The sequence below is a fragment of the Scophthalmus maximus genome, chromosome 1, assembly GCF_022379125.1.
Source record: "Scophthalmus maximus strain ysfricsl-2021 chromosome 1, ASM2237912v1, whole genome shotgun sequence".
NCBI lineage: Eukaryota > Metazoa > Chordata > Actinopteri > Pleuronectiformes > Scophthalmidae > Scophthalmus > Scophthalmus maximus.
The window spans coordinates 9,045,663-9,060,747 of record NC_061515.1 but is presented as its reverse complement, the minus strand read 5'-3'; the positions used below and the strand labels follow the sequence as shown (position 1 = coordinate 9,060,747).

Below are 15,085 nucleotides of genomic sequence, written 5' to 3'. Positions count from 1 at the left end.
TCTCCCCTCAGACAAAGCATGGGAAATGGTGAACCCTCGATCTTACCTTAGGTTTCTTAGGTGTGCTCAATTGCTGGACGCCTGTGCATCACATTGACAATCATCAATTGAGCAATGGCATATTAATATTGCTTTTTGACACAACTTCAGCCAACACAAAACATATTTAAAAAAAGGCCTGTCCTGATTAACTGGTTTCTGGCTTGGGGAACATATTTAGATTATTCTACATGATCTCCTTTTCCGATGTAATATATTTTCTCCCCCCATTTATTGAGCCTCCCCACTTTGAAAAACCTCTGGTTTTAAGACATTCAACTCTTAAAACGTAAATATAAACTGGCTGCACATCAAACCATATGGTACTCGACCTTTACACAGGAAATATCAATTTTATTTTATTTACATTTCATTCTGTAATAGAAGATGTATAGTTTGTGATATTTACCCATTCATGTATCTATATCCTGAGAAAAAATCTGAAAAAACAAGCTTAATTTTCATGTCAATAAACTGAAAACAAGCAGCAAGAAATATGAAGATGAATCCTTTATTTTCAGTTAATTCATGCCCTTACTTGTATTGCAGTCATTGCCTGTATCTGAATATGAGGGTTCAGAAAATGTACCTGTAAGTCCTCAACCTTATCAGGCCCTCAAATATCTAACATATTCAGGAAAAGAAAGACAGAAAAAATAAGGTTCTTGCATTTGATACATTCTAATAAAATGTGCTGGCATCTATTGAAAATGTCCATTATTGTTGTATACACAGACATTAGTACAGCAGATCAAATCAATCACAGGTGGTGCAACCTTGAAACATTGAAGTGAGGGGGAGGAGAGGACCTCACTGTTCGGGCCAGATGAGGTGGATGTTGCCAAGCCTCCCCTGTTATATTTGCGCTTAAAGGCAGCAAGTTCTGTCCTTTAAATTGGGCTTTTCAGTTTACAGATGCATCATTTCCTCCTCCACAGTCTTCCCACTGGTCTCAACATACCTCTCTTGCACTCCAAGAGTACTGGAGGTCAATTGTTAAGGGAAAAACATGACAAAACAACACAATTTTAAATATATATATTTTCAGGTTCAGGTTTTGTTAAGTACATTTCGCTCTTAAATAAGTGGAAAGTTTTCAGTTTTTTTTCAGATGCCTCCCGTAAATGTTAAGGTTTGATTTTTAAACCAGATGAGTCAGAGTGAGTCACCACAGTGATTAGGAAAGGATACGAGTCGAACTGGAAGTCTGCCCCCACAGCAGCTGACATCATGGCCTGTATATTCCTCTCCTCCAGGTCTCCAAAGCAGTAGCCGTTGGCCTTGTCCACTGCTCGTAAGACTTGAATCATACTCTCTTTGTCCTGGAAGCAGAAAAGAGAAGTATTTAATTCCAGGGGGTTTTCCCTGGTAGAAATTCACTGGAACTACCCATTGACAAGACAGTTTCTGAGACACTCTCACTGAAACCTTGTTAATGTGCAAAAGGTCCTAAAGTACATTGTAGTAACCCAAACACAAGTCTGAATAATATCTGATGTGCTTTATAATGTCCTAATTCTCTTTCCCTATTTTTTCCTCTAGCAGTCTGATCTACTGCATAAAGGAACCTTCCTTTAAAAGATGTAAATGTTGTAAAACAGCCTTTTCTAACTTATTGTTGTTGTTAATCACGGCTCAGTACTCGAGAGCAACTATGAACTTCACTGGCCTCCGATGCTCAGCGTTTAGCATCTTGCCTTTCTCAAGGTCAAACTTGTTGTGTTTTTGCCTTTTACATTTGCTGTGTTAAATACCATGGTAACCAAGGTAACTAGTGGCTGCTTTAACTCAGTGGGTGTGGAAAGAGAAATGAATCGCAATGGCTGCATTTTCCAAGTGCAAAGCTGCTATTTGTATAAATTACTAGTCCAATATGCAGTGATGGTACAGCGGGGTCTAGACTCCTTTCTCTTGACACGCACAGGATCAAATTAGTCTCCATAAAGACATAATGTCAGGGAATGAATACAGTGTGCAGACAGTCCACTCCCTTTCACCAGTCCAGTCCATCTGCGCAAAATTGATCCAGTCTTCAATTTGAAATGCTAAAAGAGGTTCACGATTATGACTTATTTGGTGATGAAATCTTTTGAAATATTTAGTGATAAATTGTGTTTTCATTTGCAATAAACAAACTATTATCTGTCAGTCTGTTTTAATACACACAGAACTGGACCATTCAAAGCCTGATTTCTGCCAATGACAAAGTAATGATGATCGATAAGATGACGCTGGTCAGGCTATGTTTGGTCTTGGATTTTTAATTTTCTTTTTTAGATTTATTTAGCTGAAAGTACATGTGTAACTGCAAAAGAGCAATAACCTAAGTCAGATAGAGAGTCGTGCTTTTCTTTTTCAGTGTCACTTTATGAAGACTTTATGAAATTACATTTTGTTCTTTTTCTGGAATTTCACAGTTTGGGATCAATACAGTACTATCTATCTTCAGAGGGCTGATGACAACCATGTACAAGTGGCTTCTACACTAGTCTAATTTTTTGAATTAGGAAATCCCCAGTGGATTATATTTAATTATTAAATCTACTGTATTAACTTAATTTACTGAATAGTCATTTACTGGGTTTGTAGCAATATTAAGGTCCAATTGGCTATAATGTATAATGTATCATGAGCTATTTTAAGCCTGAGTCACTGTGGGTCACTCCCCCAACATGTAACAATGAAATTTCTCAAGTAATACCTGTACATTGAGAGGCACAAAGGAGACGAGGCCGTAATCTTGTATGACCTCTGCCAACTTTGTATTAAGATGGTGGAATTTTTTAAAGAAAGGATCTGCAGCCAGGTGATCGAGAAGATAGGTCAGATCCATCACCTCTGTGTAGAAGTCAAGGTTGAAGGCTGTACAGGAATACAGACAAGAAAACAAAAATGTTACCATAGTAAATAACTTAAACTTGATTCCATCTATATACACTTTATTCCATGATTTATCACTTTATTTCTACTACTGGCTCTATTTTTGTTCCTTGTACATACATATTTATATATATTTGATACTTTTTCCCTGTTTTCCTAGTTGATAAGATTTTATTGTCAATTTCCTTTATAGCTTCTATTTTACCCTTTATCCTTTACTCTGTAGTCTTAATATTGTGTCTGCTACCTAATTCGGCATCAACAGGCTTGTTAAGTACAAAATCATTGTACTGAACAAATAAATAATCTCTATCTATCCAACATAATGTGTAAACCTTAATTTCTCATTAACAAATAGTGAGATTATTGTGCCTGTAAAATACAAGAATCCTCTTGTCAGTACGTGTAGCGTCCGTGTCATTTGAAGGTAGAGCGCACAGCTCTTACCCAGTTTGCCATACTGCTCAATCAAGTCCATCTTGGAGAGGACGTTGACGTGGGGGAGCTCCACATGCAGCATGGTGGACAGGGAGGTGCACAGCACAGAGATGAACTTGGCTGGGTCCGCACAGTAATGAGAGTCCACGAGGTGCACCGCTGTCAGCTGAAAGCAGCCACACAGAGGGGGGGGGGGGGGGGGGGGGGGGGGGGGGACAACAAGGTGTAAATGGGAAATCTAAAAGGGAAATCACTTTCTTATCTAGTACTTGCATAATGTTTGTATGGATGAAGTGATCAGTTTACACCAGACCCCCTGTCATCCCTGCATGCATTGGAGGCTCACCCTGAAATTCCACTTGGCCAGCTGAGAGAATATGTTCTTCACTGAACTCTGGTGGGTGTAGAGCTCCACCTGTCCGGGGCAGTCGAACAAGAAGTAGCAGTCACTGTGCTGTTTCAGCTTGTTCTCCAGCCAGTCCAGGTTGGCCTCGACGTAGTCCATGCAGTAGAGGAGCCCGCCGTTGGGCCCGAGCTTCAGGCCCTCCATGACGTCGTCCAGGGTGACCAGCTCCGACACGTCCACCGCACAGGGGTACGGCAGGCCCTCGTTAGCGGGGTCCATGTTCACCACGACCACCTTGCGTCCCAGGTGAGTCATGAACTCTTGCATTCCTTGGCAGTACGTGGTTTTGCCCGACCCCGGGGGTCCGATGACCACCTGGCCGAATCGGAGAGGGGGGGTCGCTGCTGCGGTCTGGCCGGACATGGCTGCGGCGCCAAGGGGGGGGAAGACTGGAGGGCTGCAGGGGTTCACATCAGATGGGACCAGCAGGCAAGCATCCAGCTCACTGTTATCTAGTAGAGTCACGTCATCAGTTAGTGTCAGATCACAGCACTTCACTGGCCGGAGGCGAGTTCAGCCTTTTATTCACCAACTTGACAAAGAGTGATTATGTCTAAATGACGTCAAGTTACACACTCGTCAAAGTTGACGTTATTGAAGCTAGCTGGCTAATGTGAGCTAGTTAGCCGCTAGTTAGCCACTAGTTAGCCTCAAGTGTGTGTGCAAACTGCAACAAACGCTTACAACAATTTCTTTACATAGCTGTGGACTTCAATAATTTGAATGTATCGACAAGCTGACGAGTAAAACCCACGTACCGGCGTTTTGTTTGCATGCGTACGATGGTCGATACACAAGGCTGATGTACACCAGAACACTTCCGGGTTACGATACCGAGGTGTCACAATAAAAGCGGCGTTTAAAAAAAAAATGTTTTTAAAAAGAGCACTACAATAACTACAATAACTCAAGATCTATGTGATTGGACTAGATACATTTTTTCAACCTGGCTCTTAAGTTATATACTCAGTAAAGCACAAACAATTCCATTAAAACATGCAGCACCAATGTAGAATTATTTTTTCTCTGAGATAGTGAACCGTCTGATTTCATTACATTCACTAAGCATTTAAAAGGTAAAAAGACTCAGCACATGATGAGTGGATGGTTCAAAACATTTTTTTAATATCAAAGGCAGACAACTAAGCAAAAATAAGTATATACAAAATGATAATTTGTTTGACGTCATCTCCGTGGTCCGATGGTGCCACCTGGCTGCCAGCCTCTGTACTTCATATTGGTGTTTGGTTGGCGTCTTAGCAAGGTGTCACCTTCATCTATGTCTTTGGGTTTATCATATACTGTAGATATATGGAAATCCTTTCTGGCCTTTTTCCCGGGATGTAAGTGCAATTTCCGTCCGTGATACCTGCAAAAAGAGATATTTTCAATAGCACAAGGAGAGCAATGTATGGGCAAACAAAACAATAATAACATACCAAAAGTGTGCAATTATATTTTTTCAATTCTGTTTTTGTATTTATGCTCACCCAAAGCCCCTTTTGCAGTTAGGATGTTGGCCATCACTCGTCAGGGCTTCAGGGATTCCAGCTTGACTGTTCCCCAAGCCTTCGCCATCCTTCCAGCCTTGCTTCTCCATCACACGACGGCCGAAACCCTGCCCACGGGAAATATAGTGATTAAATAGCCAGTAGACTGTAGGAGACATTTTGGCAGCAAATTATAGGTGGTGGCAACCTTACCTTAGTGAACTTCTCAAACTTGCCGATTGACTGACTGGATCCAGATCCATCTTCGAGACCCTCCCTCAGCCTCTTTTCGTAGCGCATTCGGACGTAGTCGCGGGCATCCATGTCGCCTCCATCTGTGAGAGGAAGAGCCTGGTTAAACACAATCTGACTCTGCACAGACAACATTTTTTGGTTCCCTTCTCAATCAAGATAATCGATTTGGGTGACAAACTTTGGATACCTTTATCATAGTAAACACTCATATCGACGTCCCAGTCGTCCGCCGTTTGCTCATCGAAATCTAAACAAAAACAAGAGACACAAAATGTAAAACAAGCAAAACACATTATGTAATTGTCATTTTCATAACCAATTTTTCAAGAAGTCATGACAAAAGGCTGGTAAATAAATCCATTTTTGATGTGTATTTTTGCATACCTCCTTCTTCTTCATGCCAGTACTGAGCATCGGTGTAGAACACCAGGCCTGAGCCGCCCTTTTCCCACTTCAACTCGATTTCTTCTTCATACAGCCTCTCTTTGCTTCGCTCCTGGCTCGTGACATCCTCGTGTAAAGCCTCATGGCGTTCCCACTCCTCACAGCGGTCATCATCCTGCAACCAATATTGCCAAAAGATGATGACGATGACGATAATTCAGCCAGCCCCGTATCACAGCCTACACATGTTAATAACTGACAGGTATTGATGGATTTAAACTTATACCCACATCATCTGCGTTAGACTGTGCATCCTCTTCCTCCTCTTTCTGCGGCTCGTCAGCCTCTGTTGTTTTCGTGCTGTCAGTCAGTTGTCTCGAGGGTCGATCAGCCAAAGTGCCTGGTCCTGATATTTCATGTCCAGCAGCTGTTAATACGGTCTCCTCTGTGGCCGGAAGTGTCCAAGTGTCCCAATACTCGTAAGGTACGTTGCCGTATCGGCGGTTGGAGCTGGTCTTGGGGAAAGTGAGGCCCAACTTTCGGATGAGGCGCGGAGGCAGTCTGCAGGACTGGATGAGCTGCAGGAACACTTTCACCGGCGTGCCCACATTCCCATTCTGCATCAGGGCGGGCGGATTCAGCTCGGATAGGCTTTTGAGGTCGGCCTCTGTGAAACGCTCCGTTAATGAAACATGGTGCCGCTGCTCGTACTTTGTTTTATAGGGGAAGGATTCATCATCTGTGAGGAGTAAAAAAAAAAAAAAAAGATTTACATGTATGAACAGTGGAACACTTTAGGCCACAATTAAACAAGAAAAAAGAAAACGAATTTTCAGAAATAAACATTTACACAAATATGCCATGACATCGATTACATAATTCCTACACTTTATCTAACAGAGAAGCTTCTATTTACATGAAAAGAGTTAGAAAGTTTCCTGATTGCAAATGTATCATTTAAAAAAATCTTTGGTGATAATAACTTCATAAATACCAAGACTGTTACTGTGCTAATAATCTGAGCTCTAATAGCTTGTGATGGGCATGTTGCTGGTCATTATTGTTGAAAGGTCTCGGAAAAACATTTCAAAGCAGCAGAGGCCAAGACTGTCTGGGTGTTAGTGCCCAGAATGGGTCAAGCTCACAACACAGTTGATCCTTCACTATCCACGATGCAACCAACTCTGTAACAGTTTGTAATGCAGGATTTATGTAACAAGCGTGTAGTCTCTCAGACCAAGGCAATGTTATTGTTTTTTTTATTTCCTTGGGGTGAGTAAAGCTCCCTGCAGACTAGTCACAGAACCACAGTGGGAAATCCGCAGAGTGCCCCTTTGATATGGCACAACAGGAGCAGAGGAAACCCCGACAAAACGAGGCGGAGGGACGTCTTTTCTTTCTCTTCCTGTTCGTGATTGATTGACCAACAGTAAAGTTTAAGGCAGTTTGAGTCAGTCAGTCAGTCACACACACACACACACACACACACACACACACACACACACACACACACACACACACACACACACACAGGTTTTGTACACGTACTGTACATTACAGTGCAAAGAAGCAACTGACAGAATCTAGAAAAGACACGAATAAACCTGAAGCAAATCGTAGTGAGGACACTCATTGCTATAATGCATTCCCTAGCCCCTCTCATTAACCATCACAACTAAATGCAGAGCACCAACCCTAAGAAAGTGGGAACCAGCCAAAATGTCCCCACTTTCCCAAACGTGTCCTCACTCCATTAGATCAGTACTCGGTATGGTTCTTCTCACAAACTTATCTGTGCAAGTACACACACACACACACACACACACACACACACACACTACACGTTAAAGTGTCTCACTCACCTTTGTCGTGAGATACTTTGATCCGCTTGATGACACAGCGCCGGGCGAGCCATGAGCCCTTCGAGTCGATCCAGTTATTCCGCGCATACATCCTGACGAACCGGTCCGCGTCCGCACCGCGAACCGCGACGACACAGCAGCACGAGCCCGCCGCCGGCCTCTTGGCCGCGGTGCTTGTGTCGAGCTGGTCGGTCTGTGGAGACTGGGAGCCGCCTTCCTCCTCCTCCTCGACGTCTCCACACTCGGCGTCGTCTCCGGCGCCCTCGGACTCTCGGAGAACCTCCGGCCGGTGGCGGTAGTGGAAACACTGAAAACCGCCGCTCTCCACGAACTGACTGAAGTAATTCCTCAGGTCCGCCGAGCGAAAGGCGACGGGGATGTTGCTGATCGCCAAATACACGGGAGCGACGCTTTCACAGTCCGCCATGATTGTTTATCGACTGGACGACGTACGTCATCAGTACGTCATCAGTACGGCTTCAGAGACGTCGTCACATCCGCTTCCGGAGACGTTTACGTTTACTTGCTTTATATAACCACAGTCGTAGCAGCAGCCCCTATTATTCAATTATAATAAGTTAAACAAGAAATAACGGTTCATACGGTAAGTGCCTGTATTCCAAAGTATTGTAATGTACAGTATTTGTCAACAATTCTATGGCAGTATATTATTTGATTACTGCTGTGTTTTCCTACCTATTGTCAGCGGCCTCCTTCATGGGTGCCCACGTGAGGAAGACTACATTGTTTTACAGTTATGTGTGTATTTGTATGGAGTCATGGGAGTGCCATAAAACAGTAAATCTGTCAAATAAGTCGAATTAGAAAATAAATGTAGAAATATAATCAGAAATACCTCAATGTGAAAGAAAAAACATAATAATTTCATAAAAGCTAAAAAAATTAGATCATCTAAATTTATGTAGAAAAAAATTGTAAATAAATGTGAAAATGAAATGTTATCCCCGTATTTCTCTTTATATTTCCTCTTATTTTTTCGTTTTCTTCATTCCTCTATATTTTCTAAGTCTTTTACTAGTGTTTTTTTCGAGGGCACGTGTTTTCCTTTATTTTGTAATCCTGTGCAGTTCTCGTTTTTCACATTTCACAGCAAAAAGAACAAAGACATGTAAAGAGTTCTACATGAAAGACAAACAGATATTTGAAGATATTTTTGTTTTGTTCTCCTAGATCTATATATATTTATTCTTTCATGACGTCATATCCAGTGTCTAAGTACTTATCCCGAACAGTCAAATAAAAGGAATATCATCAGGTTTTACTGTAACTATGTGCACCGTTATTACTATATCAATGAGATTGTTGCAATCTAAACCAAACTGAAATTCCCCTGGTATCCAAGAGATGTGTTTACAGAAATACTGTGATAATGATGTTGTTTCACTGAGAAATGTATCTCATTGTCTCATTCAGCCATTCAGGCCACATCAGTGTTGTCATACCCAAAATAAACTCTCGGACAACACAAATCAGACAAAGTAAAACGCTTTGTACAAATTGGGCAAAATGGGAAATACCTTCGTAAAGGCCTTTTAAAGATAGACTCCCCTTCTTGTAGAGTTTCCTTTTACAAAAACATGAACTAATAACACTAATAGAACACAACATTGACAGTGATCTATGCTGCACCTTTGATTCAAAGTGAAAGGGAGAAGCGAAACCACACGACTCAAATAATATAACACCATTCTGGCTCAGTTTCAAATTTCACATATATATATATTTTGGATATTCGCAAAAAGGCAACTTGTCTTTATTCCCACTGAATAAAAGACTTTTATTTCTAAATATATAAATCTTTCACCTGACCAAAAATCTTTCAGAGACATAATCATGAAATATATTCAGACAGAGTGCATTGACCCAGTGGCTAAGTCTTTAGCCTTCACCTCAGCTTTTATCACTGTGTTTGGATAGTAAGGGGCAGTAAAACTAGAACCGGGTGTCTGGACTCTGACATCACTTTACACACTATATTAAACACTTACTGTGCATTAGTCATAGCCATCTGGGCTTGTGGAAGTCCAATAATCCTAAGGAATGTCAAAAAAAGAGTAGTGTTGAAAGCATCTTGACTTTTTTTGTGGGTAAGTCAGTAAATTCTACCTTACTTCTAGGTTTGTGATCTAAACACAGCCGTGTTTGTAAAGTACTGAAAGATTAAAACTTTATAATGTGTATATCATCATGTAGAGTCATTAAAATAGACACACCAGTTACGAATGTAGGTGCTGGAAAATAATAACAAAGCTAAAATAAACCAGTTATGACCCTATGGGAGAGATGAGGTTTTTTCTCACACATACCAAAGATTTGTTTGCCTTTGTGATTTAGTGAAATTAAGGTAAAGTTTCACAATTAATCTTTAGGGCTTGTTATGGTTAATTTTGTATATATTTAAATAATACTAGTGCCAGTTTTGTTTTGATATCTCACTCTCAGGAAAAATATTTTTCAAACTAAATTCAAAAAAATGTAAAATGCTTCCGGGCTAAAATGATGAGAAAATAATACATCTACTTTGTATAGCACTTTTCCAAATGCTCAAAGACGCTTAGAATTTTTTAATTCTGTTGTGAGGAAGAAGGTCTTAAAACTTGACAGAGACATTTTTATGAATTGGATTGGTTTGAAAATATATGTACATCAACCTGAGAATTGTTTACTGCACATTACTTTGTGCAGTTGTTGGAAGTTTCTAACATACATTACTTTTATAATGAATCTGACAGAATTACATATAAACAATATGATTTGACTTCACTCCAGGATAATTAAATAATTTCCCCCCCCCTGAGGAATTTAAAGGAACCCACGGTAATAAAGTTTTCGGGTCAATGACCCTGTGAAAAATGAACCTCCACTGTAATAGCAAAAGGTCAGGGTCAAGTTTTCATGTTCCAGAAAAGATGTTCACCATGCACACATGTTAAAGGGTCATGCTGAGATTTCAGTGACCTGGGGAAACTAAAACTATAGGGGGAAACAAAAATCAATATTTGGGGGAAACTGACAAGAAAAGTACACTTTTTTTCAGTGGATGTTGACACAGTTCTCCTCAAAGTTATCCAATGATTGTCCAGATTCATACAGTACATGTATTTTTTTATTATGATAATAGCAAAAAGAAAAAAATATCGTGCTAGCCATTACATCATGCTTCCATCAGACCTGGACAGTTTCAATTCCCTGAGGTCAGAAAAAAAAGCAGTTGGTACACTTTTAGAATGAAGGACATTTTATTTTTACTGTCTTAGCAGAGATAAGTGTCTGTCCTCCGTGTCCGTCTCTGCCTGCTCCCAACCTCCATAAACACGGGCCTTATCACAAGCATTTACAGCTCAGCATGCTTCATGAGGTCCGAGGGTATAAGATGCAGAGTGCATTACAGGTCATTTCACAGAGTAGCACAGCAACACGTTCTCTTTTTTGTGATCAAATTTTAATGTCATTGAATAAATTATGAAAATATATAGAACAAATACACATACACAAAATATACTAACCCACCCCCATCCCCCAAATCAAGGCTGAGAGATGAAGGCCTGGATCCTGACAGTAAAACACCCCAAAACTAAGACATCAAAAAACACTATATATATAAAGTGAAGAGACAATATTACGCTTGACAAATCTTCAGTTGGAAACCAGCTAATAATAGGAACCTGAGGGCTTTCAAGCAGCCCTAAGGAAAGTACTCCATTCTCTAAGATAACATCATGTGTTTTCTTTGTGTATTTGAAGCCGAGGTGCAGTTTGATTTAGCTCCTGTGGTTTTGGACAGGACACATCTCGTCTGAATAAACATTGTGTATCCTAGTGAGATCACCCTAGGACAGAACAGGAGGGTATGAAACATATTCCGGAGTTATCTTTTGAAATCATGAGTAAAGAGAACACGGCAGAGTAAGACAAACATTTGGTGACTGGCGCTGCCAGTTGTGTCTGGCATGTAAACTCTTTATTGCAGTCATTCACTCCGTGGACTGACCTTGACTCCGCTGCTCTGTGGTTCACGTCTTCCTCTGGAGCTTCTCGGCTTGAGCAGCAGACGTTCCACCAAAAAGCGAAGAGCATATTATGGTATAATTTGTGTCACCTATCACTTTACTGCTTCAGTATGTTCATGGTGTTAAATGTACAAAATAAAGGAGTGTGTGATCGGATATGTGCTGTTTATTTATTTGAAACAATAATAAAGTCATTTGCTTATCAGTCTCCAACCTCAGTGCCAGGCACAGGGAAGATAATGAATTAGGAGAAACTCATTTCAGTGGCACGGGGAACATTGTACCACCTTTTACAGCCACCATGAACAGAAATTCCTTGGATTCTCTTGTTTCAGATTTAAAAAATAAATTGTATATGAAGCAATTATCCAAAAATGTCAGTCTGAGACGCAGCAAGCTCTGTTACATAAAAAGATTCTGTCTGAAGTCAATCAACTGAACGGCACAATTTATTTATCTGACTGAGCCACACACTTCATTAATTTCATTCTCATGACCAAAGTAAAAAAAAGAAACTCATTTTGATTTCACTTTACTGAAGCCTAGTGCAAATACATCCAACAATAATATTGGAGCTGTCAATGAAAACAAACAAAAGTAAAATGGAATTATAAATAAATAAATGAATATCCATTTCTAATTGGATTGTGCCTCTCAGAAGAGAACAATTGCCAAAGTTGACTTACTCACTACAAAATAAGATGGGTTTATTTTGTTTTTGTCCCAATTTACTTTATTGTCTGTAAATTTATATAATAGATGTCTGTAATGTACAGTGAGTGTGTCCGTGTTGTCAATGTACAGCTGATCTGTTTGTATTCTACAAGAAAAAACAAACTCAACTTTAGCCCCGAACCCTGTCCTGACCTCAATATATCAGTTTTTTTCTTTCTTTTCTCTGAGTATTTCCCCACTCCCCCGGCTTCATATGTGTTTGTTTTTTTTAACGGTATACCAGTGACACAAGCCGTGTCAGTTAGTTTCAATGTATTTCATCAATTTTGAAGGTGGATGAAGGTTATGAGAAGAGGTTGTGTTGGGCACCTTTGTATCAATTACAGTTCAACCCAATTATCTTTTCATAATTCCAGTTTGGGATTACAGTAAGAAAAGGAGGATTTAACTCGCAGGTCATTGCCCCCTCTCTGCCCTGGCCTCTTTCCAGCTCTCCAGGTGTGAGCTGGCAGAGTGCAGGGACACAGTGTTGGGGCTGATTACCTCTGCAGTCCTTGGTGACTTGGTACTGCCTGGGTTAATGACACCAGTAACAAGATAAGGCCCAACCCTCTTGATACCCACGCGTTACTCTACCAGCTCCCTTTCATTGAGAAAAGCTTATCGGTTTCCCAGGGTTATTCCATCAGTCACCTGGCAGAGCGCACCGTTGTTTTTCACAGAGACTATATTGACAAGTCAAGGTCCACGGAGCAGGGCGGGTTGGCCTTATAAATACAGGGACACTGGAGGTAGCAGCAGCAGTGCTCGTCGGCTCATCCTCTGAGAGGACACACATCTCGACCTACAGAATGGATAACGGATGTCATTGTTCGGCCGACCGGGACAGGCTTTCAAACCCGATTCTCTTCAACATCCTGAGTCGAATGGATAACAGCAAACCGAGTCGAGGCAACTTCAACTACAATTCAGCACCTCACAGATGCAACTGTGAGCTGCGACGGACAGTGTGCCTCAGAAGGCCAGTTGAGATTTGCAAAGAAGCTTCGGGGGTTCTGGTTAAAACCGTCCAGTTCATGAAGAACTTACCTGCTTTTAACCAGCTGCCACCAAATGACCAGTTCTCTCTTCTCAAGAGCTGCTGGGCACCGCTCTTCATTTTGGGTCTGGCCCAGGAGCACGTGGACTTCGAGGTGACGGACACGCCTGCTGACAGTATGCTGAAGAAGATCCTCCTGAACCGACAGAAGAGCCCCGAGATGGAGCGAGAGCAGCCCACCATTGCCGGAGTCAGCAAACTCAAGTCCTGCCTGAAAAAGTTCTGGAGTTTGGATTTGAGTCCAAAGGAGTATGCATACCTCAAAGGGACCACGATATTTAATCCAGGTTTGTTGCTCTATATCACAAGAAGTTACATGAAAATGCTTCCAACTATATTTGGCCAACCAATGTCCTAACTGTCTGTCTTCACTACCAACAGATGTTCCAGATTTAAAGGCAGCTCTGTTTGTCGAAGGCTTGCAACAGGAGGCTCAGCACGCCCTCAGCGAGGTGGTCCAGCTCATCCAGCCCGGGAACCAGGAGCGCTTCGCTCGAATCCTCCTCGCGTCCTCCGTGCTGCAGAGCATCACGCCCAGCCTCATCACCGAACTCTTCTTCCGGCCCGTGATAGGCGAGGCCGATCTGCTGGAGCTGCTGGTCGACATGCTCTTCTGCAGATAGAGGCGGTGGACTTCATGTGACTGTCCTGGAGGAAAGACGGTGATGCAGAACATTTTTTTGACTGACCTCAGCAATGTCCCCCCCTCACAAAAGAAGGAAGGAACATCTTACAGGAAAGCAGTTTTTAAAAACTATGGGAATTAGTGGACTTGAAACTTCGGATTTCTTATAAATACATTAAAGCTGAGGTCACTTTAAGCCATATCTGCAAGTGTTTAGGTGCAAAGATTTGACTTTCCAGACTCTACCCACTGTTCATACATTGTTTCTTATGTTGAAGATCTTCTCCGTTTTGCTTCACTCTTGTAAATAAGGTTTGTCTACATTGACACAACTTTTCAAATAAATATATTTTTGTACATTAACGCCAAAGACCTGTCTCTCAAAAGCCTTTCAAAAAGACTCACAGAGAATCAAACCTGACACACATCTGATAATAACACATTCATTTGCCACTACTGACACGTTGTGCAGCCAAAAATCACCATGGCCATTTATTACAATTTTTTCTTTTCAAGATGAATATGATTGGGAACACACACACACACACACACACACACACACACACACACACACACACACACACACACACACACACACACACACACACACACACACACACACACACACACACACACACACACACACACACACACACACACACACACACACACACACACACACACACACACACACACACACACGGTTGTAACATTAGCTTTCAAGCCCTGTATTTTGTCTCCCCCTCATGGAAGTTAGTAGAAACCATGTGTTTACTCAGGCAAACTACAGGACAGAAGACTGAGACATGGACTCAACACACACACACCTTAACAGAATAAAACCCCGACACAAAACAATCAATCAAAGTGGAATAAATATCTGACTTCTTAACCAGGCGTC

At 41.4% G+C, this 15,085-nt stretch overlaps 3 protein-coding genes across 3 annotated transcripts; 1 reads left to right on the top strand and 2 right to left on the bottom strand.

Moving 5' to 3' along the window:
* Positions 1-534: 534 nt before the first annotated feature.
* On the bottom strand, positions 535-4,724 carry gpn2 (GPN-loop GTPase 2). Its single transcript, XM_035630206.2, has 6 exons — positions 4,522-4,724; positions 3,704-4,215; positions 3,367-3,523; positions 2,741-2,901; positions 1,231-1,361; positions 535-1,021 (listed from the first exon to the last, which is right to left on the bottom strand). The coding sequence occupies exons 2-6, from the start codon at positions 4,124-4,126 to the stop codon at positions 949-951; spliced, it is 945 nt and encodes a 314-aa protein (XP_035486099.2). The 5' UTR covers positions 4,127-4,215; positions 4,522-4,724; the 3' UTR covers positions 535-948.
* A 143-nt stretch (positions 4,725-4,867) lies between these two features.
* Positions 4,868-8,224, bottom strand: gpatch3 (G patch domain containing 3). Its single transcript, XM_035630200.2, has 7 exons — positions 7,755-8,224; positions 6,183-6,631; positions 5,893-6,067; positions 5,696-5,755; positions 5,467-5,588; positions 5,254-5,381; positions 4,868-5,132 (listed from the first exon to the last, which is right to left on the bottom strand). Exons 1-7 carry the CDS (start codon positions 8,179-8,181, stop codon positions 4,949-4,951), a joined length of 1,545 nt encoding a protein of 514 aa, XP_035486093.1. The 5' UTR covers positions 8,182-8,224; the 3' UTR covers positions 4,868-4,948.
* On the top strand, positions 8,128-14,547 carry nr0b2a (nuclear receptor subfamily 0, group B, member 2a). The gene is made up of 2 exons (XM_035630214.2): positions 8,128-13,846; positions 13,941-14,547. The coding sequence occupies exons 1-2, from the start codon at positions 13,312-13,314 to the stop codon at positions 14,180-14,182; spliced, it is 777 nt and encodes a 258-aa protein (XP_035486107.1). The 5' UTR covers positions 8,128-13,311; the 3' UTR covers positions 14,183-14,547.
* Positions 14,548-15,085: the final 538 nt, after the last annotated feature.